The following is a 26677-nucleotide window of genomic DNA, read 5'->3' on the forward strand; positions in this document are numbered from 1 at the left end:
CTGCTTATTTTACGATAAATGCCAGTTTCCTTTCCAATGTCTCCTTCAAGATTCCCCACCGCCCTCTCCCCCATCTCTTCCCTCAGCCTCTTCTCTGGGTATCCCCCTGACAGCCAGCTTCTCACCCCTACTTCATTCAGCCCCTGACCCCACTGTATGCTTGCCTTCCGCCTCTTCCTCCAGCCAGAGCACTCATAACTGACTCCTGGCTAAATCCTGAGTATGAGTCAGGATTATGTAAACTCCAACTTAAAAACTCCCAGGACTCCCATGGTGGTAAGTGGCCTTGCTCGATTCTGGCCTTTATGTCTGACTCCTATAATCATCAAGTCATTTATCAGTTCCCACGATAGAGTATAAGGTTCTTTAGGACAGAGTTGGGCTTTTTCTTCATGGTTTTCTGAATTGGATATAAATTAGGTGCTTGATAGGTAGTTGCTGTCTGAATGAAATAGTTGCTTTAATATGTGAAAGGCCCTGCACCAGATACTGTGTCCACAGAGAAGGAAGCACAGATCATACACACAAATAGCAGTCACCTGCGGGATTACACAGACAGTGTCACTTAGTGAGGAAAGTCTCCTGTTTGTGCTTCAGCATAAAGGATGATTCAGACTTGGCCAGGCAGTTACTATTGGAACATATTTAAAAATATTTCAGTAATTAATCTCACCTTTATGGCTCAGATGATTCAGGATTCCTTTTAACCTCCCTTCCCTTGAAATCACTTTAAACCTATATTTTATTTATTATGTATAAAAGTTTAAGAGAGCGGGAGGAGGGTATAGCTCAAGTGGTGGAGTGCATGCCTAGCATGCCTGAGGTACTGGGTTCAACCCCCAGTATCTGCACTGAAAAATCAAATGAATAAACAAACCTAATTACCTCCCCCCTGCAAAAAAAAAAAAAAAAAAAAAAAAAAAAAGCCATGGAAGTAAGAAAAAGTTAATTAGGTAGTGCTAAGTTGATGAAATTCAGTTTTACTTTACCCCTACTTTAGAGTTTATTGAGATTCTTTGGGAAGAGATTTATTTAGTGCAAGTTATGATATGTTTTCTTTAGTAGAAGTTTGATGTTTTCTTTAGAGTTAGTAAAATTATGTGTGTTCTTACAGAATATGAATAAAGGATTCTAAACCTTTGATATTTGCCGAATGTTGTAGACATTTGCTGGGGAAAATATTTGTAGGTGGAAATACAATTAGCTGTAAATTTAACCGTATTATTAAAAACACAGGAATTTGTAGTAATTGCTCAGCCATAGACAATCCAAGTAGCGTTTATACAATTCAAACAACTTTCTATCTTGTAAGAAGAAAGATACATGAGAACTATCTGTGCAAAAGTGAGATGAATCATATAATGAAGTATTTAGAAGTTTAACTCTTTTATTAGTAATTATTTATAAATTATGGTGAAACACATAACATGATCTATACTATCAATAAAATTTTAATTGCACACTACAGTACTGTTAACTCTGTGTACATTGTTATGCAGAAGATCTTTAAGAACCTTTTCATCTTGTGTGACTAAAACTGAAACTCTATACCTATTGGACAATGGCTCCCCACTCCCCTCTTCCCAGCCCCTGGCAGCCACCTTTACTTTCTTCTATAAGTTTGACTACTTTAGAAACCTTATGTAAGTGGAGTCATGTTGTATTTGGCCTTGTGTGTGTGACTGGCTTATTTCACTTAGAATAGTGCCCTCCAGGTTCATGCGTGTTGTAGCACATGATAGATTTCTTTCTGTTTTAAGGCTGAATGATACTCCGTTGTATGTATATGCCACATTTTCTTTATTCATTTATCCAATAATGAACACTTAGGTTGTTCTGTCTCTTGGCTATTCTGAATAATGCTTCAGTGAATACAACTATAGATTGTTTCTTTAAGATTCTCTTTTCAATTCTTTTGGAATAATACTCAGAAGTGAAATTGCTGGATCATTTGGTAATTATATTTAATTTCTGAAAAAACTCCACACTGTTTTCCACAGTGACTGCACCATTCTGAATTCCTACCAACAGTGCCAAATGGTTCCAGTTTCTCCATATCCTCACCAACACTTGTTCCTTCCTGTGTTTTGGGTTGTTTGTTTGATAATGGCCATCCTAACAGGTATGATTTGAAATCTCATTGTGGTTTTGATTTGCATTTCCCTGATAATTAGTGATGCTGAGCATTTTTTTTTTTTTTTTTTGTATCTGCTGGCCTTTTGTATATCTTCTTTGAAGTAATGTCTATTCAAGTCCTTTGCCCATTTTAAAATTTGGTTATTTGGGGGTTTTGTTTGTTTTATATTTTGCTTTCGTTTCCTGTTGAGTTGTAGGAGTTCCTTATATATTGTGGACACTAGCCCCTTATGAGATGTACGATTTGCAAACGTTTTCTTCTGCTCTGAAGATTGCTTCTCACTCTGTTGATGGTTCCCTCTGCTGCATGGAAGCTTTAGAGGTAGGCGTCCCCCTTGTCTATTTTGGCCCTTGTTGCCTGTGCTTTTGCTGTCACATCCAAGAACTCATTGCCGAGACTACAGCTATGAAGCTTTTCACCTATGTTTTTTCTTCTAGGGATTTTACAGTTTCGCTTCTTATTTTTAAGCCTTTAATCCACTTTGAGTTGATTTTTATGTATAGTGAAAGATGAGTCTAATTTTATTCTTTTGTTAGTATATATCTAGTTTCCCCAACACCATTTGTTGAAGAGACTGTCCTTTCCCCACTGTGTAGTCTTGGCCCCCCTGTTGAAGGTCCCATTGTACCATTTAGGTGCGGGTTTACTCTGGGGCCTTTATCCTGTCCCACTGGTCTATAGGTCTATCTTATGCCAGTGCCATACTCTTGATTACTGTAGATTTGTAATATGAAGTCAAGAAGTATGAGGCTTCCAGTTTTGTTCTTTTTCCTCAAGATTGTTTTGGCTATTTAGGGTTTGTGGTTCCATATGATTGTAAGTTTTTTCCCCCCACTTCTGCAAAAAATGCCACTGGGAACTTGATAGGGATTGCACTGAATCTGTAGATTGCTTTGGGTAGTGTGGATAACATTTGACCAGTACTAAGTCTTCCAATCCTTGAGCACATTACTTTGTGTCTTTCTTTAAATTCTTTCTGCAGTGTTTTGTAGTTTTCAGTATACATGTCTTCTGCCTCATTAGTTAAGTTTATTCTTAAATGCTTTATTCTTTTTTGTGTTCTTATAAGTGGAATTGTTTTCTTAATTTCCTTTCCATATTGCTTGTTGTTTATAGATATGCAACTGATTGTTGTCTGTTGGTTTTGTATTGTAAATTTTTTTTTATTACTTCTTAACAGTATTTTTTGTGTGTGGAATTTTTATGATTTTATACATATAAGATCATGTCATCTACCTAGAGACATACATGTTTAACATATGAATTATGTTTTTTTTAGAGCAATTTTGATTAGGAGAGTGATGATAATACTTTGCCTTTGTATACAGAATGCCTTTTTTCTCTTACATATAACTGAGTTTTGTAGCTCAAAGACACATTCCAACAATCAAGACCACAGACTTTCTACCTGGGTAAAGAGGTATCTGAGGGTTAAAAAGGTGACTAAGGACATCACAGTACTTGACCCTTCAAAGCAACTTTATGACATACATGTTAATAAGATAGCCACTTTGCAGAGGAGAAAATTGAGATTGAAGCTTTTGAGACTTGCTTGTGTGACATAATTAACAAGGGGCTGATGCCATGACTCAGACTTTGGTTTTCACATGCACGTCACTTTCTGAGTAAGCAGACAGACTATGCATTTACCTTGGTAGTGCCATCCTTTCCGTGCTAAGTTTCCTTTGATTCTTTTAATAATAAAGTTTAATAATGAAGTTTTCTTTTTTATAGCTGGGCATGAATCAGCAATGGCTAGGAAACTTTATGAAAATCTTCTGTAATAGGGATCAGGTAGCCTGGGACAGCCACACTTAGTGAGGAAAATGTACAAATGATTACCGCAACTTGACAATTGGTGTTTGCACTTATTGCATTATAAGTAGATGCTATATAATACATTTATTTAGTTGTTGAATTACTTTGTTTATTCATTTTAACGAGTCTTTTGTTTTATCTTTCTATCAGAACAGTGTTGTTTATTTGCATTTGTGGATTAAATATATTTGATTGTTTTAATTCCACTTTAAGAAATCCAGTACCAGAATTCTATGTGACTTAGTGGAGTTTGCAATCACTACAGAATTTATTTTTAAACTGCTGTGAATTATAGCTTTTTTCATTGAAATGCACTCAACTCCCAAGTGACTATTTAGCATCTAAACTGATCCTAGTTAGAAGCACATTGTTTGCATTAATAAAGCTTGACAAATTTTCATTTTTCTAAGGGTTCCTGTAAGATCACATAAGGGATCTTGTTTAAGTCCCATAAGGTACTTATGTCCCCTATGTCTGTTGTAAAGTTGAGCATGTGATTTGTCCAAATTTCAATCAGCAGATTCCAAAGTCTATGTTGTCAATCCCAAGTTTCCAAAGAGCATTCTAGGATGATGCAGACCACCCTAAAGCAGGCCACCTTGTACACTACGAGTGATTCTATTTCATGACTGGGGCTAACCCAGCTTTGGCTCTCGCTGGCTTTAAAAACATACCCCCTTTAGTTCTTCACTGCATCTTCCTTCTCCCTCTGGATTGTATTCTGGACGGAATTGGTGACTAGGGCAACATGAATTTGGGGGACCTGTAATGTCACCAGAAGTTTTGGGGATGAAAGATGTCACAAGTAGACCACGTGCTCAGGGCTGGGAGACACTGAGAAGCCGCGGTGGGGCGTGTGTGCTGAAAGGGCGGAGCTCAGGGAACCTCAGGTCCCGCCTCGGCCTTGGTCCCGGCCGCAGGCACAGCGCTCGTTCTGTCTCAGGCCAACCAGCCCCGCTGACCTGCCTCTTCCATGAGCCAGATAGCAGCTGTGGGCAGGGGAAACAGTTCCTCTCCCCAAGGATGCGATGCTAGACCATGCTGTTTAGCTTTCGAAGCCCACCTCCCACCACACCCCTGCCAGGAAAACAATCTCCATACTTGCCTGATGACACATCCAACGTGGTGAAAAATGACATCGCGATGAATCCATTTATTTCTTGGATTCCACTTCCTTCTTATGTCCCCACTCCTCTGCTTTTTGAATGCGTTTTTTTTCCTGCAGTGACAATTCTCTATTTTGCCCCATGCAGACCTATTTATCTTGTAAACTCAGTGACAAAGTCCACATCTCTTTATGCATTTCTCACTCACCATTTTGTTCACTTTTTCATACTTCAGTGTATTTGAAGGCATGGGGGTTCAATTACCATTTTTCTTTCATCCCATCTCATTTTTTTCTCTGTAGACTTTACTCTTTTCTCTCTCAGTGTTTTCTATGCTTTTCCACATTTTCTCTTCTGGTATCCTGGCTTGGCACTCCTATCTTAAAGTTTTTCTAATAGCGAGTTCTTTTTTCTTTTTTTTAATCCATTCTCATCCCTCTTCCAGCCCTGGACACAGCCATTGGTTATAACCTTAATGGTGGCCTCTGCTCAGGAAAATTGTCAAGTGGATAAATACTGATATCTACCCTAACATTTTACCACCACTTTTCTGTTAATGCATCAATTAGCTTCTTTACTTCTGTGAGTGCCTGGTGTGGGAACTGGCCTTGATCTGTCACTTATAAGTAATCTGCTCCGCATTTCATCAAGAGCTCAAACACAGAAGGATATATGGAGTAGAAGTAGAGGACAGAGACCCAGGCTAGGGTGGCCCACAGGGAAGGGAGGTGGGGCAGTCCAGCAAGGAAAAGAGAGGCAGCCGGATGTGTAGGAGAAACCTCCCCCCAAGCCATACCCTTCCTCCTGGGACATCAGCCAGTGCTTAGTGACCACTGTGTCCCCTTTGAGATGTTAACCCTGCTTATCCTCTCCAATAAGGGTCCCACGGGATGAAGATCTACCTTGACCCCCTCACTTACAAGGACCCCAATGAAGCTGTCTGGCAGTTTGCCAAGGAGATTGATGTTTCTTGTGTGAAAATCAAAGAGGTCATCAGAGCAGGTATAGCTCTCCACCCCTCATCCCATTTCTGTTCCAGTGTCCAAACAGCCTTTTCTCAGTGCTCTAGGTGTCCACTGCCATCTTTCTTTCTCCCCAGAAGATGTGTCTAAACCACCTATGGTGTGTGTCTAGGGATCTCTTGGGGTTCTTGTCCATGGTGTCCAAGCTTATTTTTTGATGCAGAGAAGGCAGCTCTAGTTTTAAAAGGCTCGGAAATAGCTCTGGAAATGGACCACTAAATGCAGATAAGGAGAGAGACATAGGGCAATCAGTTAAGAAGATTTTGAAATAAATGCAAGTTTTTAGAAGTCCGATCCAGTATCCCATTGACCGACACTGATAGCTCCATAGCTTTGGGCTGAGATTCCTTCCCACACTTTCAGTTCTCTTTCTGCAGTTTGCATGGATTTGGAAACAGACCATGATGAACTGAAGAAGAACCACTGTTGCCAGAAGAAAGCCCACCCATAGCCATATTTCCCACAAAAGATCTATGATACAGATGGTAACACAAGACAAAGTCACTCCCAAGAAATGTGCTCCCATCCATCTTACTGCATTGGAATAGAAACCTAGCCTAGCAGAGAACTAACTGCCTGAGATGCTGTCAGGAAATTTTATCTCAAGACTGAGCTAGAATTTTCATCTTCCTTTAATGGATCAGTAGTTGAGTCAGTTGGGCCATGGATCCAGCCTTATTCGTGTAACTGAGTAAAATATACCCAGGTATCGTTCCTTTGGAAGGAATCTCTTTGCTGCTCCCTCTGCTGTCTTTCTGAATCTTCTTAAAAGGTATGTTTGCTTTGCATCCTCTCTCCTACTTTTGTTTCCTTCTACAACAGTCTTTGTCTTTTCTTCTTCCAGTTGGATGAGCCGCTGTTCACGCTCTCTTCACTCGCATGCTGTGGCCGCCTTTGCTGCTCCTGTGTCTGGAAGTGCTTTGTTCACATCAATATTTGGAGGACCGTGGGCCCTCCAATAATATTTTCACTCCATGAAGTATGTTGAGTCCAAGTCTTACAGACAGCCAGTCCACATATTATCTTTATGAGGAAAGCCACCATCCTTCCATTCACTGCCTCTCTTCATGCACTGAGGGGTCAAAAAGCCATCTGTGAAATTGGAAGTCACATTTGAAAGCTTGCCCCATGAAGCCACTGTTTTCGTGCTCTGGTTTCCCTCTTAGACAGTTCCAACTGCATAGCATCACCATGGTGGGTACCGGGACTCTCCCTGTGGGGACACAGTACTCTCTTCCTGCCAGCCCCTCCCGAGTCCCAGCTGGCTGACCATAACCTGGTCCACAGGAGTCTCTACAGATTTCCCATTGACTTTCATTACATATGTTCCTGAACCACAACTTCCCCTTCTGTGTAGGTAATTTTCCCTTCGCCTTTAGATGCTAACATACCTAGGACCATGCCTTGAAAGGCTGGATAGCAGATAAATTGGATTACTTGTAGGGGCTCAGGTTTCTCCAGTAAAGTTGAAAGCATGTTGGGGAGGAGGTCTTTAAGTCTCGCACCCTGTTCCTCCATGTTATTCATTGTTATGTCACATGGCAGTGGTGCTAGTGGTTTTAGTGCTGTTATTTATGTCGTGTGCTTAGAGCAGCGTGTTCAGGACTGCATTTCATCCCAGAGAGCGCACATCAGCCCCCTTCCCGCCTTCGTCGGGGGAGAAGGAAAGAGCCTTCTCACTTTATGACTGGGCCAGGGAATTGCTACTTGCCGTGAGCTCACCCACTGCTGGCCGCCTATAAAAGGACAATCATGGCCCCGCTCCATCCTTCATCCTCCATCTCTGTGTCACCTTTGCTGATGCTGCCATGTTGTGCATTCTGCTCAGAGAAGGCACGGTCCTCACCATGGTGCACCCGGTCCTGGGCAGGGATGATCCATTTAGCCGTTCATAAGATGCCCAGCAGCTTGGTCTAAAGACTTCTGCCCGGCTGCTGCTGACCATCCTCTACCAGACACCCCTCTGCTCATGTTTCAGAAATCGCAGAGCTAATCCCTGTGGATGTTAATTCACTCCGTGTCACTTGATGCAGTTTCAATGGGAGACACTCCTGGCTGGCCTCCACTTGCCTTCCCTCTCCAGTCATTTTCCTCCTCTGTCACCACTCCTGCTCGGCTCCCACCCTGCCTCTCTGAGACTGGCTTCACTTTATGTTGAAAGAGCTGGTGTGAAGGTCAAGTTAAAAAAAAAGAACTTTCTAAGGTGAAAGGTGTGCAGTGTAATTGGCAATATTTCCCTTCACCACCTGGCAGATTGAGTGCAGAGGGCAGAATCTGGCTTGCAAAATAGTAACACAACATGAGAAGTCAAGAATTGGAAGTAGTTCTTCTTTTGCTCTATTCCTCCCCTGCATCCCTCAACACACTCTTACTGAATACTTTTTGCATGCCGGATGTGGAGTCCCCGAGGTGAACAGACAGCCTCTCCCCGCTCTGAGGCCTGACAGTCTTAGTGAGAAACAGACCAGGCGCACGCTCACTAATTCACACAGCTCACAACACAGGCGTGTATGTATAAGGGCCAACACAGAGCAGCAGCCAGCTTCTTGTTCTGGGAGTGGTCAGAGGATCAGGAAGACTTCACCAAGAGGATCACCTCTGCCTGAGCATTCAAGGATGAAAACTAGTAGAGAAAGTCACTTTTTGTGAAACTCATGAGAGAGTGAGATGGAAGAGGAAATTACATGACTTAAGGACGGAGATGAACATCCCCTTCCAGCAGTGTGCGCTGCAGCCAGCTTGCTCTGTCTCACCAGAGCCAACTGTGTGCCTCTGTTTCCAGCCCCGTGTTCAGTGACATCATCTTGGTAGTTTGACATCAGCCATGGGAGGAGTTTTTCCAGGAGTTTTACACCCTGGAAATCGGCAAATGCTACAAATCAGGGATATTTGTTTCTTTGTTTTCTGGAGAGCTGATTGAATGCTTACCAGGACACCCCAGCCTTCCAAAATGTGCAAGGTAACTTCAAAGAGGTTGCAGAGAAACTGGCCTGCTCCTGCTGAGTATAGACCCAGAGAAGTGGGCTGTGCCTGTGGCAGGAGGGATTAAGTTCAGAATTCAAGAGGATCTGCATCCATGAAACACTGATTCCATGCCTGTGACTGTGGTGGGTGCTGGGAAACACACTCAGTGCCTAACCATCCCAGCCTGACAGGCAGTGTATACAGGTGCAGTCCCACTCCGTGAGAGGAGGGGAGGGGACAGAGCTAAGACAAGGGGCCAGAGAATGTGTAGCCCTGGAGGTGGGAGAAGGAAAGGCTTGATGGCCAGAGAGGACCCAGGGAAGCGGGGTCTGGAGGACCCCTGGGAATTTGGGGCTTTGGATGGGCTGGTACTCTGTGCAGCACATCCTGAGAACAAGGATAAGAGGAGGCTGCTGGGGAGGGGTTTCCTGAGGGTAAGTATCAAGGATTAAGCCTGGAGAATCAGGCTGAGACTTAGAGCTCTAGGGCTGCGGTTTGGATACGATCCTGTAGAAGTGCTGAGTGGGGGGTTTCTGAGCAGGGTGAGTGGTGGGAGTGAGGTGGGGAGAACGTGGCAGATGCTGTGTTTAGACTGGACTGGAAGGGGTGATGGGGAAGGGTGGGTAAGAACTCAGAGGCATGCAGACCAGTTGTGGGGCTTGGAAATGAGGAGAAGGTTTGCAATGGCCAGTGCTGGGACCAAGGGTGGTCAGGAAGGCTGTGCTGCAGCAAGTCAACTGACCTAAATCAGAATGTATCCAGACATGGCGAATGGAGAGGCTGGGGGCCTGGTGACTGGAGTTGATGGGGAGACATGGCTGAATGTGCGAGGTAATTTCACATGCGAGACCAGAGAGAGACGGTGAGTGCGCTGAAAGCAGCCTGGTGCAAGGAGGAAGGCTGGTCCTTCCTCTTCTCCTTGCAGGTGATGGGAATTACTGAAGTCTCCTGAGAGAGGGTGGCAGGCCATCTGGCCTGGTGCCTGTGGAGAATGTCAGCTCTTTGTAACCATGAATCTAATAGGAGTCCCCATGAATTGACCTGTGGAGTTCTGATCTGTGGGTTAATTCTGATCGATTTGACCTGTAGACACTCTCAGAGCGTAAACTAGGGCTGCCCCAAATAACTGGGCTTGATGGCATGAATAGCACTCCTGGGTTGTGCAGTGTGCAACCGATAAAACCATACATAGTAGGCCTGAGCATGAAAAATGCACAAAAATATAGGTAGGGGTGTCACCAGAAGGTGTCATCCAGGGGAAGAGATGCTAACTCTATTTTAACTTGTAAACACATCCTCTCCTGACTCCAGCAGCTGCTGATTCAGCATTTCCACAGGAGAGGAGCCCTGTGGTGAGAGGGGTGAGTAAGGAGAGTTGGGGAGAGGGAATCTGTACTGGATACGGAGGGAAGGGGGCCAGTGAGGCCCACCACTTGTGTCTTGGAAGAAGAGGAGGGGTTTCTTGGGGATGACTTGGTAGAAAGTCACCTTCCAGCCTGACTCTCCTGGGCTCATTCAGAGTGAGAATGGACAGCGTGAGGGTCACCTCCAAGTGGAGCAGAGTCGCAGCAGGAAGGGTTTCCAGAGCAGTAAATCAAATAGGTGTCGTCAGTAATTATAATGAATATAGCTGTTATGGACTGAACCCTCACCATGTACATACTTTAAAAGCAACGTCTCATTAAACCCTCATAATAGCTTGGTTAGCCCTGGGAGTTAGAGTGTGTGTGTGTGTGTGTGTGTGTGTGTGTGTGTGTGTGTGTGTGTAAACTGGTAAGGATTCAGAGGACAGCTTACCCTGCTGCCAGGTGAGCTAATGCTAGAGCAAGAAATGAGACCCAGAGACAATTGATCTTAGTCTGATGAGTGTGACTCTCACACTGCTGCCGCTTTCATTACTGTTTGGGAAAAGAGCAGCCATGTGCACAGGGACACCACTCCTGACAGAGAACTGTGTCTAGTGGTTTGGACTCCCCAAGCCCCTTGGCTGGGAATAATGATACTCCTAGACTTTAGGTTCCCATATGATGGTACCACAAAGATGTCCCCCATTCCCTGAGGAAGGCATGATCTTCCCAGAGCACCCTTGTCTCGTCCTCCAGCCAGGTCCCCCTGTTCTGGCTTGATCAGTCATTGCCTGCAGAAGGGCAATAATGAGGGCCAAGATATTTAACATTTTAAATCATCTGTGCTTGCTTACATGAAGGAAATAATAAGTACTATCTAGGTATATGGTTGGCTAATGACCAAAAAAGCTGTGAGAAAAGAGAAAACTCATTGGCTCTTACCAACTAGGGATTAGGTATTGTGGGCACCATGGCTATTTTGTAGATTCCATCTCATCTGCCAACTCCGGTAGCCTGGTAATGGGTACCTGGGGATCTCTGCTGAGAAGGAGAAACAGGGTTGTGATCAATTAGTAATGTCTGTCCTGGGTGCAGGGTCAGGAGGTGGTGGAGTGCCGGCCATGGTCTCACTATCTCTGGATTAGCCATGACCAAAGTTGCATGACCATAGTTACATGGAAATCATACTTTAAAACCAAGTTTAAATTCATTCTTTCAGAGTTTCTTTTCTGGTGGAAGCTTGAATTAGTAGCTAGAAGCTCTGCTTTCCTTTTCTCTCCCCTCCCAGTTTGTGGCTTCAAAATGCTGCTTAAAAAAAAAAAAAAAAAAAGGCAATTGTGTGCAGATCTACACTGCACATAGCCAACAGCTAGTGCTTGAAATACCTGCTGGCAGGTTGGATGTTTCATTTTCAAAAGTGGAAAATTCTTCCCTTCTGATTTTATATATAATAGTTGAGGCATTTAATGCTGCTGAACTATTTTTTCCTCTCTTCCTTGATCTGTCAAGGAAGGTAGGAAGAGGACCTGGCAAGGAGCTGAAACTTGCAGAGAATAGTTTAGCAGCTGTCTGGGAGGGCAGTGGCAGGAACTGGCTAAATGGCCCTCCTCTGACAGCCTCGAGGGCTGTGGTTCTCAAGATGGGGCTGCGCACATCAGAATCACCCTCAGGCGTGTTAAAACCCAAGTCACGCAGCTCTCCCTACGGAGTTTCTGATCCAGTAAGTATAGGTGGGGCTCAAAAGTCCACATTTTCTAACAAGTTGCCAGGTGATGCTGCAGGCACAGCACTTTGAGAACCACTGCTAAGAGCCGCTGGCACTAGGCTCGCCTGAAGCTGGAGTGGGGTCCTAGCCAAGAGGGGGTCCGGCTGTGGGTGAGGATCCAAGGTCAGCTGCAAAGACATGCCCCAGCCAGAGTCCAGCCAGACCAGAATTAGGTTGTCTGAAATGCCTGTCAGCCAAGGAGCTGCCTGAAAAACAACAACCATAACCACTACACAGTTGTTTCCTACAAGTATCTATTTTAAGTATAATGTTCATGCTTGATTTGTTGAAAGTATTTTTTAGGTATTAATTTGTACGAAAAGGATCAAAAATGGATGGCCATGATTTGGAGCTTATGTAATAGGAAGGTCGTTAGAGTTCATATCATGGCAGATCAAAGCACCCCAGACCTCAAATTCTGGCCCTCATTATAAGAAGGGTGTCCAAAAGGCAAAGCTAGGTCCCTTAGCGGAGTGTAAGGAACTCAAAGTGAAAGATCACAGGTGACGGCAGTCAGATGGTAAGCGACACAAGGCCTTGGTTTCGTGTTTGTTACTTATCTAAGACCCATTGGCTCCCACACCCTAGGAGACTGCAGGGATGCTGGAAGGCCAGAACCCCCAGACTTTAGTACCCTGGACTTACCTGGAGACACCCTTCATGCCCAGGTACCCAGCTGCAGGAATTCCCACACGTCTGGCAACACATCCTGCTGTGTCTCGGATCAGTGCCACTGGGCTGCACAAACCTGCTTTTCCACCCTTTTCTCTTCCAGTACCCGCCCTCACTCCCCACCCCACACCCCTACCCCCCCAACTCCCCACCCCCACTTCCCACCCCCACTCCCCACCACTACCTGACACCCCCAACTCCCAACCCTGCACCCCCCCACCCCCGCTCCCCACCCTGGCTGGTCTTTTTAAGTCACCACGCACCCCGACCTGTGTGGAGTTTATGAGCACTTTCTTATGGACCTCGCTCCCTGATAGGAAAGCCCTAGAGCCCATCATTTCTTTTTGTCAAACTGAGCTGAGAAAGCCAGGCTGGAAGGAAGCACCCTGCTCGCAGTTAGGGGTGGGGCTGGAGTAGACGCCAGCTTCCTCCTCGAGCTTCTTCTCAGCCAGAGTTTGTCCCCACTGCCCTGGGAGCCACTCAGCTAAGGGGTGGAGCAGAGCCTCCGGGTGAGGACAGTGGATCAGGAAACTTCCTCCGCAGCTGGTGATTTTAAAACCTCTGGGCTTGGAGAATATGAATTCATTTCTTTGTCAGATATGGGAAAGGAGCGGTTTTTACAGAATCACCATCCTTTAAGCCACTGCTTTCCAGCGATTATGGAGCAGATTTCTTAGAGCCGTCGCACCACTCTATGGTAACCATGCAGAATCCATCTCGGCCTACCCAGGGAGAGCACTTTTTAAAAAAGACTTAATTTTCTTAGAGCAGTTTTAGGTTCACAACAAAACTGAGTGGCAGGTACGGAGATTTCCCATACCCTCCTACCCCCGCACCCGCCTGGCCTCCTGTCACGACTGGTGAAGCTCCGCTGACTCGTCGTCATCACCCAGGGCCCACAGTTTAAGGTCCACTCTTGATGCTGTGCATTCTGTGGGTTTGGACAAATGTGTCACGACGTGTGTCCACCATTACAGTTTCCCACAGAGGAATTTCACTGCCCTCAAATCCTCTCAGGAGAGCACGGTTTTATTTGATAATTTTTAGAAACTGATGGCTATAGGATAACAATAAATCCTCTCCCTACAGAGGAGATCTCTTCAAGCTGAAGTATTAGGAGCACAGCTCCTGAAGAGCAGTCGGCCACAAAGACCCAGCAACGACGTGGCATTTGTCACTTAGGGAAGGAGTGTAGGTGGCCTGTGCGGTTCTGCGTAGAAGGGGCTGTGCAGAGCCACACCTGCGTCAGTTTCTTGCCTCTTTCTTCCCGCTCACAGCTACAAAGCCCACACTATGTGTCAGGCCCTGGGCAATAAGAGGCAGCTTGAATGTAAGCACTGTTCTGGAAAGAATTCAAAGCTCTAGGGGTGAATTCCAGGTACTTCAGGGCCTCTGGCAGGTCCCTGACCCGTGTGGAATATGCTTGCATGGTTTAGACCCGCAGCTTGCATCCTCAGCTCAGAGCCCCCTGGGCAGCCAGGCTTCGTGGGCCTGTGACCAAAGCAGTCACCTGGGCCCGTGCTTAAAATTTAAGGCTCTGCCTAAAATTTAAGGCTCTGCCATCACAATCTTGAAATTCTTAATACATTTTAAATAAGGGATCCTGTGTTTTCATCTTGCCAGGGAAATTAGGCAGTTGACCCTGCAGGCAGCTTTTACAGATGTCTAGGTGCCCAGAATGCACCCAGATCAATGAATCAGAATTCCTGGAGGTGGGACCCAGGCCTCTGCACGTTGTAAGCTCTCCAGGGGATGGCAGTGGGCAGCCAGCTTTGGGAACCACTGGTAGAACAGAAGTTCCCGCCTTGGTGGGGGTTGTGTGTGTGGTGAGGGCTAGAGGATTCCCCTGCAGCACATTCATGAACTGCACAGACTGATGTGTAGATGGGGTAATATTCTGATTCCTAAATATTCTGATCCCACCCAACTAACCAACCAGGAACTTTTGATGAAGATGACATTTGTCTATGAGATAGTCCCACCATGTTTGCTGTTCCCTGGTGGTTGAGTCACTCTGAGAGTAACTGCCTCTGAGTGGTTAGGACCTGCATAGTTGGGGCACAGTGGTCCCCAGCATTGTGAGCTCCCATCCACATGGCACTGTCCCTGTGACACTGCTAACTGAACACACTAGGTTGAGGTGTCAGAAAGGTGGATTCCAAATATCTACACATACACATATATACATACATATACACACATATGAATATATACATACGTAAGCATACTCCACACACACACACACACGTATATACATATACATATACACCTGTAGATGGCAGGTCGCTGTTCCTTGGTACTTTTCTTGAAATTTTACTTATTTGAACTGCGAAAGCAATGCTTATTATAACAGTTTAAACAACATAAAAGTAACTAAACTAAGTTTACCAATCTACTCACCCGCACCTATTCCCCCCTTTCTAGTGTAACCATTTTTTAAAGTAATTTGAATTTGAAACTAAATTTGCTATGAATTTTTTCCATAGTGTCTTTCTGCATTCAAACACACACCCCATAAGGGTGGTGACTACAAGATCACATGGTGTCACTTGCTCTTTTCTTCTTCACTTAGCAACGTAATGTGGACATCTTTGAAGTCAATACATCTCACTCATCTATTAGTTCTTAGTAGCTCATGGCATTTCTGCAGGATGGCTGTCCCGTTTTCCAGCCATCCCCCTGATTATGGTCATACGGTATTTGGCTGTAGGAGGAGATCCTGTGATAGACAGTCTTTTGTGAAAATGTAAATACTGGTGCTTCTACATCTTCTGGATAGAGCAGCCTCCAGCAGTTGATAACCCAAGAACGGGCAAAGCGAAAGCCACACAAGTCACTGCAACTGTGACACCTCCACTTGTACTGGCGTGCCTGCCACGTACCGTGCAGCGGGATGCAAGCTGCGGATGTGAAGGAGACGTGGTCTGACCCTAAACAGCTGTGATCGCGGTCCCAGTGTCACACGCACTGTATAGCTCAGGTGCACGCTGACATCTTCCTGGTGGTGCTTCACCTCTACTCCAGCCCTAGGTTCTAGCAAGTTCCGTTGGCTCTGGAGCAGTTTTGCACACACAGCCCCTTCATGCGGCTTCCTTCCAGCCCACGCACAGGAAATCCAGGAGACTCCCAGCTGCGTCACAGGTGTTGGCTTGCTTTTCTAACGTGGCTGGGCGCTCATCTGGTTGCTCACAGCTGGCTGCATCATTTTCCTCCAGAAGCTGAAAGTGAAAAAGTTTCCCTGTGTTTCTCCTCAGGCCTTTGATGCATTTCCGTGATGCATTTCAAGGAGATGCTAAGCTGTTTCACGTGAAAGAACAGAAGTTACAAAACCAAGTTACATCAGAAAATAACTTTTGAAAGTACATTTAATGGGATTCGACAGATTTTTACAGGCACCTGTGAGAGAGCATCACCAGAATTGTTCTCACTCCTGGTGGTCTCGCTGCAGGAGTGCTGAGATGCTGTGGTGCCCGTGGAGGTGGGCAGCCCGGTCTGCTTGGAAAAACCACTTGCTGTTTGGCTGCCAGGAACCTTCAGCTGCGGCGCCTCGGGTCTGACCCGGCTTTCCTGCAGGGAGAAGCTCTTTCCAGCAACCCCAGTCCATGGCTGAGCACAGCAGGATGCTGGGGCCTGGGCCTTTCTGGAACGTGCGCTCTGTTCTGGAACTCCTCACTGGGTTGGGTGAGACTGTCAGGTCTGCGCCAGCCGCATGTGTGTTGCAGTCTGGGCCTCCCCTTTTCCACTCCTGCTTCTTCCTCTCTTTCCATGAGGTCAGGTCTGCATCGTGATATGGGACTCTGCCTAATCCTGCTTCCTCTCCCTTGTATCCTGCACAGGGTCTGCTAACTTCCCTCCCTAACTCCTCAGTGTCTGCTTTCTGAGGGACTCAGTAGACACAAACACTTCCAGGACAATGTAGGAACAAAAACGCCAGACATCCCATTCAGAGGACTCAATCAAGTACCTGATACCCAAGTGTCCCCTAGCCCCGGGACAGTCTTGCACCGGGCTCTGCTGACAATAAGTTACATTCTGCCACGGTGAAACTGACCACTTCATTTCAACTGTTCAGCTGGGACACAAATGAAAAGCCAATTGTGGCAAAAAACAAACTCTTAGACAATCTGAAATTCCACTTTGTGGAAGCTTTCTAAGACCTGAGGTAAAGAAAGTATTGAGTATTCCTTCTGTGTTTGCCATGAACTGATTAGAGCCAAGACATCAGAGTGACAATGAGAGAACACAACTTCCCTTCTGCCACCCTAATCACCATTCCACTGGGAGCATTATTTTATTAAAAAAATTTTATTGAAATTGAGTTGATTTACAATGTTAGTTTCAGGTGTACAGTGTACAGTGAAGTGATTCACATACAAATATATATATATATTTTTTTCTTTTCAGATTTTTTCCATTATATGTTATTATAAGAAATTGAATATAGCTTCCTATGCTATACAGTAGGTCCTTGTTGTTTATCTATTTTATGTTTTGTAATATGTATCTGTTAATCCCCAATGACTAATTTATCCCTCCCACCCTTTCCTCTTTGGTAACCATAGTTTGTTGTTTCTCTGTGAGTCTGTTTTCAGGAGCACCATTGTTCTTGATAAGCTGCTTCCCCTGGTGGTTCCCCACACTGAGAAGGAAGCAGGTAATAATGGCCTTCTTGTTGCAGGAGAGTTTGGAGAGGTGTACAAGGGGCACATGGAACTTCTGGGCGAGAGGAAAAACTATGTGGCCATCAAGATGCTGAAGACTGGGTACTCGGAAAAGCAGTGTCCGGACTTTATGGCAAGGCCAGCATCATGGGTCTGTTCAACCATCCCAACATCATTCGCCTGGAGGGCGTGGTCACCAAAAGTCAGCCAGTCATGAGCATCCTGGGGTTCATGGAGAATGGCGCTTTGGATTTGTTCCTCAGGGTAAGGAAAGCTCAGGGGCATGGGTGAATGGGTGATGCTGGTGCCGGTGGACAGTGGAGGACAGTGTCTGGACCGGGGGAGAAGGATCTGCGTGAGGACAGCCTGACGCTCAGGAATCCCTGATGAAACACGGGCGGGTGTTGGAGATGTTAGCAAGGTGAACAGATTTGTTGCTAAAAGAACAAAGCAGAGCATGCGGACCCCTGGGCAGAAGGATGAGTCGGAGCAGAGCCAGGGTCAGTGCTTGCTGGACAAGCAGGGATGAATGGGCGAGGACAGAGAATGGCCCTCTGCATCCACGTGGATCACGGAGACTGAAGACTTTGAGCGGCTACGCCATCCTGTGTGACTCACGCAGACGCCGGTGGCCATCTCGGCCTTCTCCCCAGTGCAGTTTCCCTCCCAGCCCGCTCTCCTCACTGGCAGTCCTGAGATAAAACAGGTTGCCCTTTTCTGATGCCTGGGCTGCCTGGCCTCTGAGGAGGTGCTTCTGGGCAACTCAGGAGAAGACTGGATCACATGCATCCACAAGTCTTTTCTGGGGTTGATAAGAAACTATAGCTCCCAGCCAGCCAGAGGTGGGGGTCCCTGAAGGCTTCTGGCCGGGAGATTAATAAAAGACCATCATCAGGACGTGGCCAAAGGCAGCCACAGTGGAAGCACTTTCATTCCTGTGGGGTATCCCGGAGCTACTCAGACAGGGGCTGAGTGGTGGTGAGCGTGATGCTTGTGTGCGGGAGTGGACGGTCTCTTACCATAGACAGGGGACCAAGGCCTGCCTTGCTGGGATCAGAGGCTCAGCTGGGGACTGCTGGTACAGGGGCAGCATCAAAGAAGGGGCAGGGCCTTCCGAGCAAGGCTTCAGGGTAATACCAAGGAGCAGGCTGTGGCTGTCACCAGAGCCACCAAACAGCAGCTGTGGCTGCAGATCAAAGGTCCCTTCACAAAGCCAGTCATTGGAACATATATGAGGTGGCTGCTGTGGTCATGCCCTGTGCTGGGAACTGGGCCTGTAAGAGAGGAAAGAGACGTGGATCTAATGCTGTGGGACAGATCACCCCAAGACTTGGGTGGCTCGGCACCACAACACTGTGTTTTGCTTGTAAGCCTGCGGTTTGGGCGGGCTCTGCGGGGCAGCTCTGTTCCGTGTGTTGTCAGCATGGGCAGCTCAGGGGCTCAGGCCTGGGATTGTGTGAAGGCTCGTTCACTCACCTGCCTCCTAGTTGACGCTGGCACCCCTCCACCCGGCCTGCCAGGGCTTCCCCACGGCAAACTGGGCCTCAAGAATGCACCCCAAGAGCGGAAGGCAGAAGCTGTATCCATGTTGTAATCTAGGCTGAAAAGCCTCACAGCGTCCCTCAGCGCAGTGACGGGCCACCTAGATTCAAGAGGAGGAAACGTGCCCCCTGTTTTGATGGAGGGCAGCAACCTGAGGGCTTCATAAACGTCAGGCATGGGGGTTCCGTCGTGCCCATCTTCAAAAGTACTACCTGCCCAGAGGTCCCGGCCCCTCCTGGCCTTAGTGCCCAAAGCTCCCAGCAGTCATCCACCTTGATGACACTTGTTGTCTTTGTGCATGGAGTACAAAGTATCATAAAAAGAACTGAAATCTTCCTGAGGAAGTCAGGGGAGGTTTCAAGGGGGAGAGAGAGAATTTCTCTGATATTGGAGAAAGAGGAATTTGCCAGATGGGTCAGGAATGGGCTGGTAGGCCGACGGAACAGCAGGACTGGGTCTTCAGAGGTCACGGTCAGCGTGGCCTGTTCAGTAGTCAGTCCTTAGCTGCGTGGAGTCTCCCACGCTCAGCAGCAGGGCTTCGGGGCTGCGGTGTGGAAGGTGTCAGAGGACTTGTCCAGAAGCTGCACTGCACACACTGAAGCTACCTGGCGGTGGGGAGCACACACTTAATGCCTCGTCTGGGTTGTTGAGCAGTAGTGGGTTTTGTTTGTCGGGGTGGGGGTGACTGATGTGGATTGTGGGGCCCACGTACAGTGCCTGGTACAGCTTCCTTGAGGGTATGAGTTATGCTTTGTATTTTGAGACCCCAGCACCTGGCACAGTGAGCACTTGGTAAATGCGAGTTGAATGAAAAGCATAAAAGACCATTTCTGGAACAAAGGCGTCTGGGCGAGCGTGGCAGGAGAGCTGGAGCATCCTGAGCGTATGCAGTCCTTGTGGCCAGACCCGTCGTGTCAGCGCAGGGCACGGACCGTGCTTTCCCGTGGACATTCCTTCATGAGCTGAGGTCTTGTGAAGACAGCCAGCTAGAAGTGAATCGAAGGCTGTGTTAGAAGAAAAAGTCTTCTGGAACCTAGCCTCCAGATGCATTCAGGAGTCATTTATTTCCTACAAGTCACCTGTCTGTGCTTCACAGAGCCACACGACAAGACCTGGGGACTGTGATCAGACTCTCTCCCCAGAACATGCAAGGGAACAGGGAGATTCATTCCCAGGAGCCGGCAGAAAACCCAAACCCAGCACACTGCTGCTCTGCACGGGCCGATTTCTTGAGGGAGGAGAGGCAGGACAGTGGGGTGGGTTGGACACCAGTATTTTTCTTGATGATGTAGCCCAGGCAGTGGGGGAAAGCGGGGGGCAAGAGAGGAGCACAGGGAAGGAAAGGCTGGCAGGAAGGGGCAGGCAGCGCTGGGAGGGAGGGAAGTCGGCGCCTCTGCTCCCCACATGGCCTGGGGGCAGGCGATCTGTGAATCTAACTTCAGTCTGACTACCAAGCGGTGGAGCCTAGCAGCATTAATTGATGAATCTATTGCTTGATAAAACTGAAAAGTGGGTCATCGGTTCAGTTCGGCAGGGTCCATCTTCTGGGAAGCAGTATAATTTTAGGATCACCATTCAGAGAAGCAAAGAAAAGGGTTAGTCTTCCATTTTTGCACTTGTTCCCTCCCTCCCCGCATCCCCCACTGGACGTGGCGGCTTTGAAGGCTGGCCACGGCTCCAGCTCCCGGTCAGCATCTCAGGGATCCTGGGCATCAGGCGTCCAGTGAGCACGTCGGACAGGCCTCCTCACAGCAGCTCGCTGCTGCTCTCCCATTTCAGGACTTCAAATCCACATTCTGAAGGAATTGGAAACACCGTTATCTGTAGCCACACATTCAGTAACTTCATCATTATCCATAGTTTTAAAAAGTCTGTGCCATGGATTAGGCAGCAAATCCATGAGTAAACATTTCCTTCTTGGGGCTCCGATTCAGGGATTCAATCTTCAGCTCCTCCGTAATCTTAGGAACAAGCCCTGCAGCCTCCCTCCGTGTCCTATGCTGCAGCCACGCGGCATGAAGCCCCCGTCAAGCCTTTGTGGCTAAAGCTCGGCCTTACTGTCACTGCTGGCTTATTCATGGGCGGTTGTAACCAGAAGACTCTTGAAAGTCACTGAGCGATGTCTGATGGGGGCCATTTATTATTCATGGGCCGGAGCTAGAGGTCAGCAACCCAGTTGTCAGGAAGGCACCAGACTGGGAGTCCTGAGAGTGAGGCCCTGCTTTGGGCTCTGCCATGAGTCACCCTGTGGCCTTGAGCAAATCCGTTAACTCAATTTCCCATCTATAATCTAAAGGCATTGAACTAGATGATCTTGAAAGCACTCTTTTCAGGTTAAAAAACAGAAACAAAAACAAAAACTATGAGTCATTCTCTTCAAACAAATCAAACAAGGGTTTCATTTTCTGAAGTGGGTTTGTCAGTGAAAGTTGAAATACCTGAATTCTTCCGGTCTAATAAAGGGGCCAGCAAGTGGCTTCAGTGAGCTTACAGAAAAGCAACTTCAGCAGAAAGCACTTCATGAAGGGAGGAAAGTTTTAATCACTTCACCTAGCCTGTATTTCTTCTGTGAGCTCTGTTTTAACCATGTGCTCACCATGGAAACAGATCCTCTCTCAGAGTTCTAAGAAATCTGGTTTTCTTTTTCTGTCTTGTTTATCTTTGTATGTTGATGCTTATATTTCTGGAAGTTCTTATGGGGGAGTTTATACCAATGAGCTGAACATAAAACAGCTGAACTTGTCAGAAAATCTTAATATGTTTATATCTTTAAATTTCACCAAGATTATGAACTGTCTTATGATATGTGATTTCCCTGTGGATCCTAAAGAAAATGTGCTGCAGAGTCAGCATTTTCCAGTGGAAAAGGCACTGGATAGGGATTAGAAAAGATTCAGCTGAGAGTGGCCTATTGGTGGTACTCATCTCTACTTTCTGTTTCTATGACCACAGCAGACATCATTAATCAAACATGGCTCTTCTTCCTACAGAGTTTACACACAGACTTCACACAGCATTTGAGGCAGCCATTGCCAGTTGATCAAGGATTAAATGTCATTGGAGAAGCAATTTACTGTTTGGTCTTAGAATCTTGTTATAAATCAAAATTACACAGTGATTTAAGGCTGATCACTTAAACCTTCTGGACTTCCTTTATCTTCTCTATAAAAACAATGTATTATCACCTGCCTTGCCTACTCCACAAGACTGTTTTTAAGCATGAAAATATATTCCATGAAGTATGACTTGCCATTTAAAAGTCAAACAAGGGAAGAAATCACTATTTGTAGATTAATTGATCCAAACTTCAGGCCAGCATCATTAGGTCCTACTATAATTAAGTTGGGATGGTTATTACAGATGCCAAACTGTTGAGCTCAGAGTGCACTGTAAACTAGGCTCTCCAAGGGCCATGATCTGAGGATGTCTGCCCCACACACCCAAGAAGCCAGGAGGAAACTACAGTCCCGTCCCGAAGTGTCCTCCGTCTCTTGCCACACATCTAGGGTACGTGGGAGAGCTGACTTGTGAGATGACAAGGCCTTGCTGATAATTCCAGCAGTCGATGCTGCTGTCTTAGTGTTCATGGGGCGCTGAGCTAAGCTTTCACAGGTATTGTCTCATTGAAGCGTGAATCCATAATCTTAGGAAGAATGGGCACTGTATTCTTATTTTCCAGATGTGGGAATAACTTGCCCAGAGACACACAGCCAGTGAGAGACAGAGCCTGTCTCCAGCCCCAGGCTGTCTGGCTCCAAAGCCTAGACTTTTAACCACTTCTTGTCCTTTGTGGACCCCAGAAACTATAAGGATGACTGATCTAAATATTAAAACAAATCAGAAATTGAAGCAGCTCAAGGAAGTTTTTGACTTAAAGTGGAAACATAGACACAAATCAGCAAATATTTTCAATGCTGCTCTTCTTGAAGCTGTTTCCAGCTACGACCAGTGCCCTCCCCAACATCTGTCTACAAGTGGGCTTCTTTAGGGAGACATTCACTTTAACCATGTTGTTGTCCTCACTTACAGAGGGAAAGTAACAAACTGAATTGGAAAAATACAACCCATGTGACTTATGGCTAAAATCCATTTTCTAATACATGGAAGTTGTGTGACAACCTTCTGGGGAAGCAGATCCCCAGAGACCTACTTAGAGGAGTGATGTGCTGTGAAAAGCCAGACGAGCTTCTGGAGGTGTTGAGTGAGGTTCATTATTGAGAAAGATTTGAATCACTCACAGCACACCCAGCTCTGACAGATGGGCACCGTGTGCTGAAACCAGTCAGTTTCCAAAAATCAGCTCTACGCTTTCTTTCGGAGTTGGTTACAGGCAAAGATTGCAGAGAGTGATTCTGGGCAGGCTGGGAGGTGGTCGAGGTTGGAGCTAGGAACAGCCTGTCTTGCCTACTCCACAGGACTGGTTTTAAGGATGACTGCATGAAACTCAGTGTGTTTGGGGGTCCTTCCTCTGGTCGGGGGTGGGGGTCAGGAAGGAGCGGAGGGAATGCCAGTTTGCTCCACTCCTTCAACTGACCACGGGTCATAACCACCCCCCAGGCTTGCGATCTTGCACAAGGAGCAGAGGTCTTCAACAATTCACACTATCATTGTTAGACTTTTTGATTGTTAGTTTTTCCCTAATAGTGTATTTTTATAACAGCTCTTTTATTTTCCCTTACTTACCTTTGCATAGAAAATACTTTTGCAAGAGTGCATGCTAAAATGATATGTCCCGTCCATCCTAGTGAGATAATGCTTTGAGGGCACTGTGGACAATCTCATAGATAGTAGGCGCTCCTTAAATGGGAGCTGCTCACTCTGCTTATGCTTCCTGCATGTCATACGAGGACACTGGGGCAGAGAGAGGGACTGCCTTGCCAGGGCCTATGTTCAGTGGTAACTAGACTAGCCCCAGGGTGTCCCACCTCCTCCCGCCTCCCCCCAGTCAGAGCATCTCAGTGCCTGGGCCATGCTCTACCTCAGAATACAGCTCCCAGCCCTTCGGGGAGCAGCTGCGGCTGGTCTAGGTGGGAAAATGTTTTCCTGGCAGCATGGCCCAGGGTCCACTAATGTAACCAGTGTGTGCAAAGCCCAGACTCAGGGGCTCTGGGGAGGCAGGAGGAAGGCACGAATTTATTCACAGAAGAGCCAGTCATCTAAGCATGGAGGAGGGAGGGCAGCCAGGTGAGAAACTTTGACTGGCGAGAAAGCAGGGCTTCAGGTTGGCAGGAGGGGGGCAGCAACAGCTCCCATCCGCTGGGAGGGGCCACGGGCCCCACACAGGTAGTTCTTGCACCCCTACCACCAAGCCCTCTGAGGCGGGTGTGGTTATCCCAGTGTTGAGGAAGACACCTTGACATTTAAATCCTGGAGACAGTAAGAGATGTAGTAGTTATTCATCCAGCACATGTTTATTGAGCTTTTCTGTCTGCATTAATGCCCGCAGCACCGGAAGTGCTATGGTGACCACAGGAGAGCGTTCTTGTCTCAAAGAGCTTAGAATGAAGCATCAGACACACACACCCCCACACCCCTAAAGCTTTTGATATATGCTAAGGAGGGAAATAAGAGCATGCGCTGAAAGACAGTGGTTAAGAAAGTGCTAGTTATGTTTAGGGGAGGGGACAGCCTCAGAGACATCCTCTTTGAGGAAGTAACATTTAAGTGGAGATCTGAGGCAAGTAGGTATTGACTGTGGGGGAAAAGCAGGGGGAAAGGCACATGTAAGGGCCCTGAGGCAGGAAGGCTTGGCTTGGGAAAGGAGTGAAAGATCGCCTGTCACTGTGATTTTAGCACAGAAGTGAGGGACAAAGTGGCAGTAAGGGGAGGCAGAGGCTGATCCCACGGGGCCCGGTGGGCCATGCTGAGGAGTTTGGAGCTTTTCCTTAATGCAACGGGAAGGGCTTCAAGCCAGCGAGCGACATGACCAGGTTTGTCCTACAAAGATAGTTTTAGCTGCTGTTAGAGGATGGATTCAATGGGGAGGGGGAGAGGGTGAGGGCAGGTGGAGGGAGGCTGTTATAGGTGATGGATGACAATGACTTGGTTGGAATGGTGGCAGTGGAGGTGGAGAGGAGTGGATGGGTTTGAGATTAAATTTGGAGACTAAACCTACGAAGCTTGGGATGGAGAAGAGAGCTGAGCATCCAAGGGGAGGGGTGAGGATGGATTGGGGAGAAGGAGGTAGGAGCAGCTTAGCGCGGCACTGATGGAGGGACAAGCAGTGGGACCATGGCACCTCAGCTTCTGTTTAACCCATGAAGCCCATCTTGACCTGGATGCTGTTGGCGTCTTATTACAGCAAAATGACGGACAGTTCACTGGTGATCCAGCTGGTGGGCATGCTCAGGGGCATCGCCGCGGGCATGAAGTACCTGGCCGAGATGAACTATGTGCCCCGGGACCTGGCTGCGTGGAACACTCATCAACAGTAACCTGTGTGCAAGGTGTCCGGCCTTTCCCGCTACCTCAGGGACGACACCTCAGACCCCACCTACACCAGCTCCTTGGTGAGCCCTTCTGTACCTTCTCGGGTCAAAGCATGGCCTGAGTGACAGGTGGCTGCACACGGCAGGGTTTACTGGGAGGGCCTGGGACCTGAACGCACCTGTCCATGCTGGGGAGTCAGGTGCTGGCTGGGCCACTCATCCAGGAGAAACAATGGGAGCTGGCTGTCCAGGTAAGCATTCGGGCACCGGCTGGGGTCTCCACTGAAGCCATGCTGCTCCCTGGCCAATGCAAGAGGACATTTTGGAACATGATTTGGGGGAATTCAAATGTCTGGACAGTGGCATCAGAGACCTCCGCCAGCTGGGACTGGCTCCGGTGGGGCTGAGCACTGGGGCACCAGGTGGACTCCTGGCTCCTTCCTCTTCCCCCACCCCCACCAGCAGGCAGCTGTGAGCGCCGCCTGTGCCACACGCCTCACGTCTGTGCTGCTCACTCGGCCTGCCCCTTCCAGCCCCGCAGTGCTAGTCGTCTGTGTCCAGGTGCCTGGTTGACATCGATTTAGAATGCTCACAGGCCCAAAACAGCTCTGATCCCCTCTCCAATTCCCCCTCCCAGACTCTCCGGCTCAGTGGCTGCACCATTCAACTCATGACTGAAGCCTAGGAAGCAGTTTTGATTTCTCTCTGTGCCTCTCCATCCATGTCCAGTTCCTCAGCAACTCCGGTTGGTTTCTATAAACTCTGTCCCTTTCTTTCCGTGTCTACTGTGCGCTCACCCGATTCCAAAGCAGCATTCTCTGTCACCTGGGCTGTTACTGTAGCTTCATATTTAGTCTCCCTGGTCTCCTTTCGTCTTCTGAAGGCCATTCCCAACAGTGGCCAAAGAGATTGGTCTGCCTACCCACCTACCTGCCCACCTGTATCCTTTCAGCTTGCAAAAATGATACATGATTATTACAAAAATCACAGCAATACAGAGAAGAGGAAAGGAATAACTCAGAAACTACTGTTGCCCTAAAGCAGGGTGTGGTAAACGTTCCCTAAAAGGCCACAGAGTAAAAATTTTAGGCTTTGCTGCCTAAGAGGCCAAAGGAGGCTATGATGTAGATGATTATAGGACCAGTTAAAATGCAACCCTTTAAACAATGTGTGAGCACCATTCTTAGACCGTGGGCTGTAGAAACCCAGATGACCC

At 47.2% G+C, this 26677-nt stretch overlaps 1 protein-coding gene and 1 long non-coding RNA gene across 2 annotated transcripts; one reads left to right on the plus strand and one right to left on the minus strand.

Moving 5' to 3' along the window:
* The first annotated feature begins 4658 nt into the window (after positions 1-4658).
* LOC116658038 (ephrin type-B receptor 1-like) lies at positions 4659-25467 on the plus strand. The gene is given in 5 exon segments (XM_032462343.1): positions 4659-6063; positions 17509-17622; positions 17625-17778; positions 24411-24495; positions 25297-25467. Coding segments are annotated over 5 exon segments (636 nt in total). The 5' UTR covers positions 4659-5951.
* Positions 6364-11500, minus strand: LOC116657945. The gene is made up of 3 exons (XR_004313124.1): positions 11336-11500; positions 11051-11184; positions 6364-7155 (listed from the first exon to the last, which is right to left on the minus strand). It is a non-coding gene; the product is annotated as an uncharacterized LOC116657945 (long non-coding RNA).
* Positions 25468-26677: the final 1210 nt, after the last annotated feature.

The sequence above is a fragment of the Camelus ferus genome, chromosome 19 (genome assembly GCF_009834535.1).
Source record: "Camelus ferus isolate YT-003-E chromosome 19, BCGSAC_Cfer_1.0, whole genome shotgun sequence".
NCBI lineage: Eukaryota > Metazoa > Chordata > Mammalia > Artiodactyla > Camelidae > Camelus > Camelus ferus.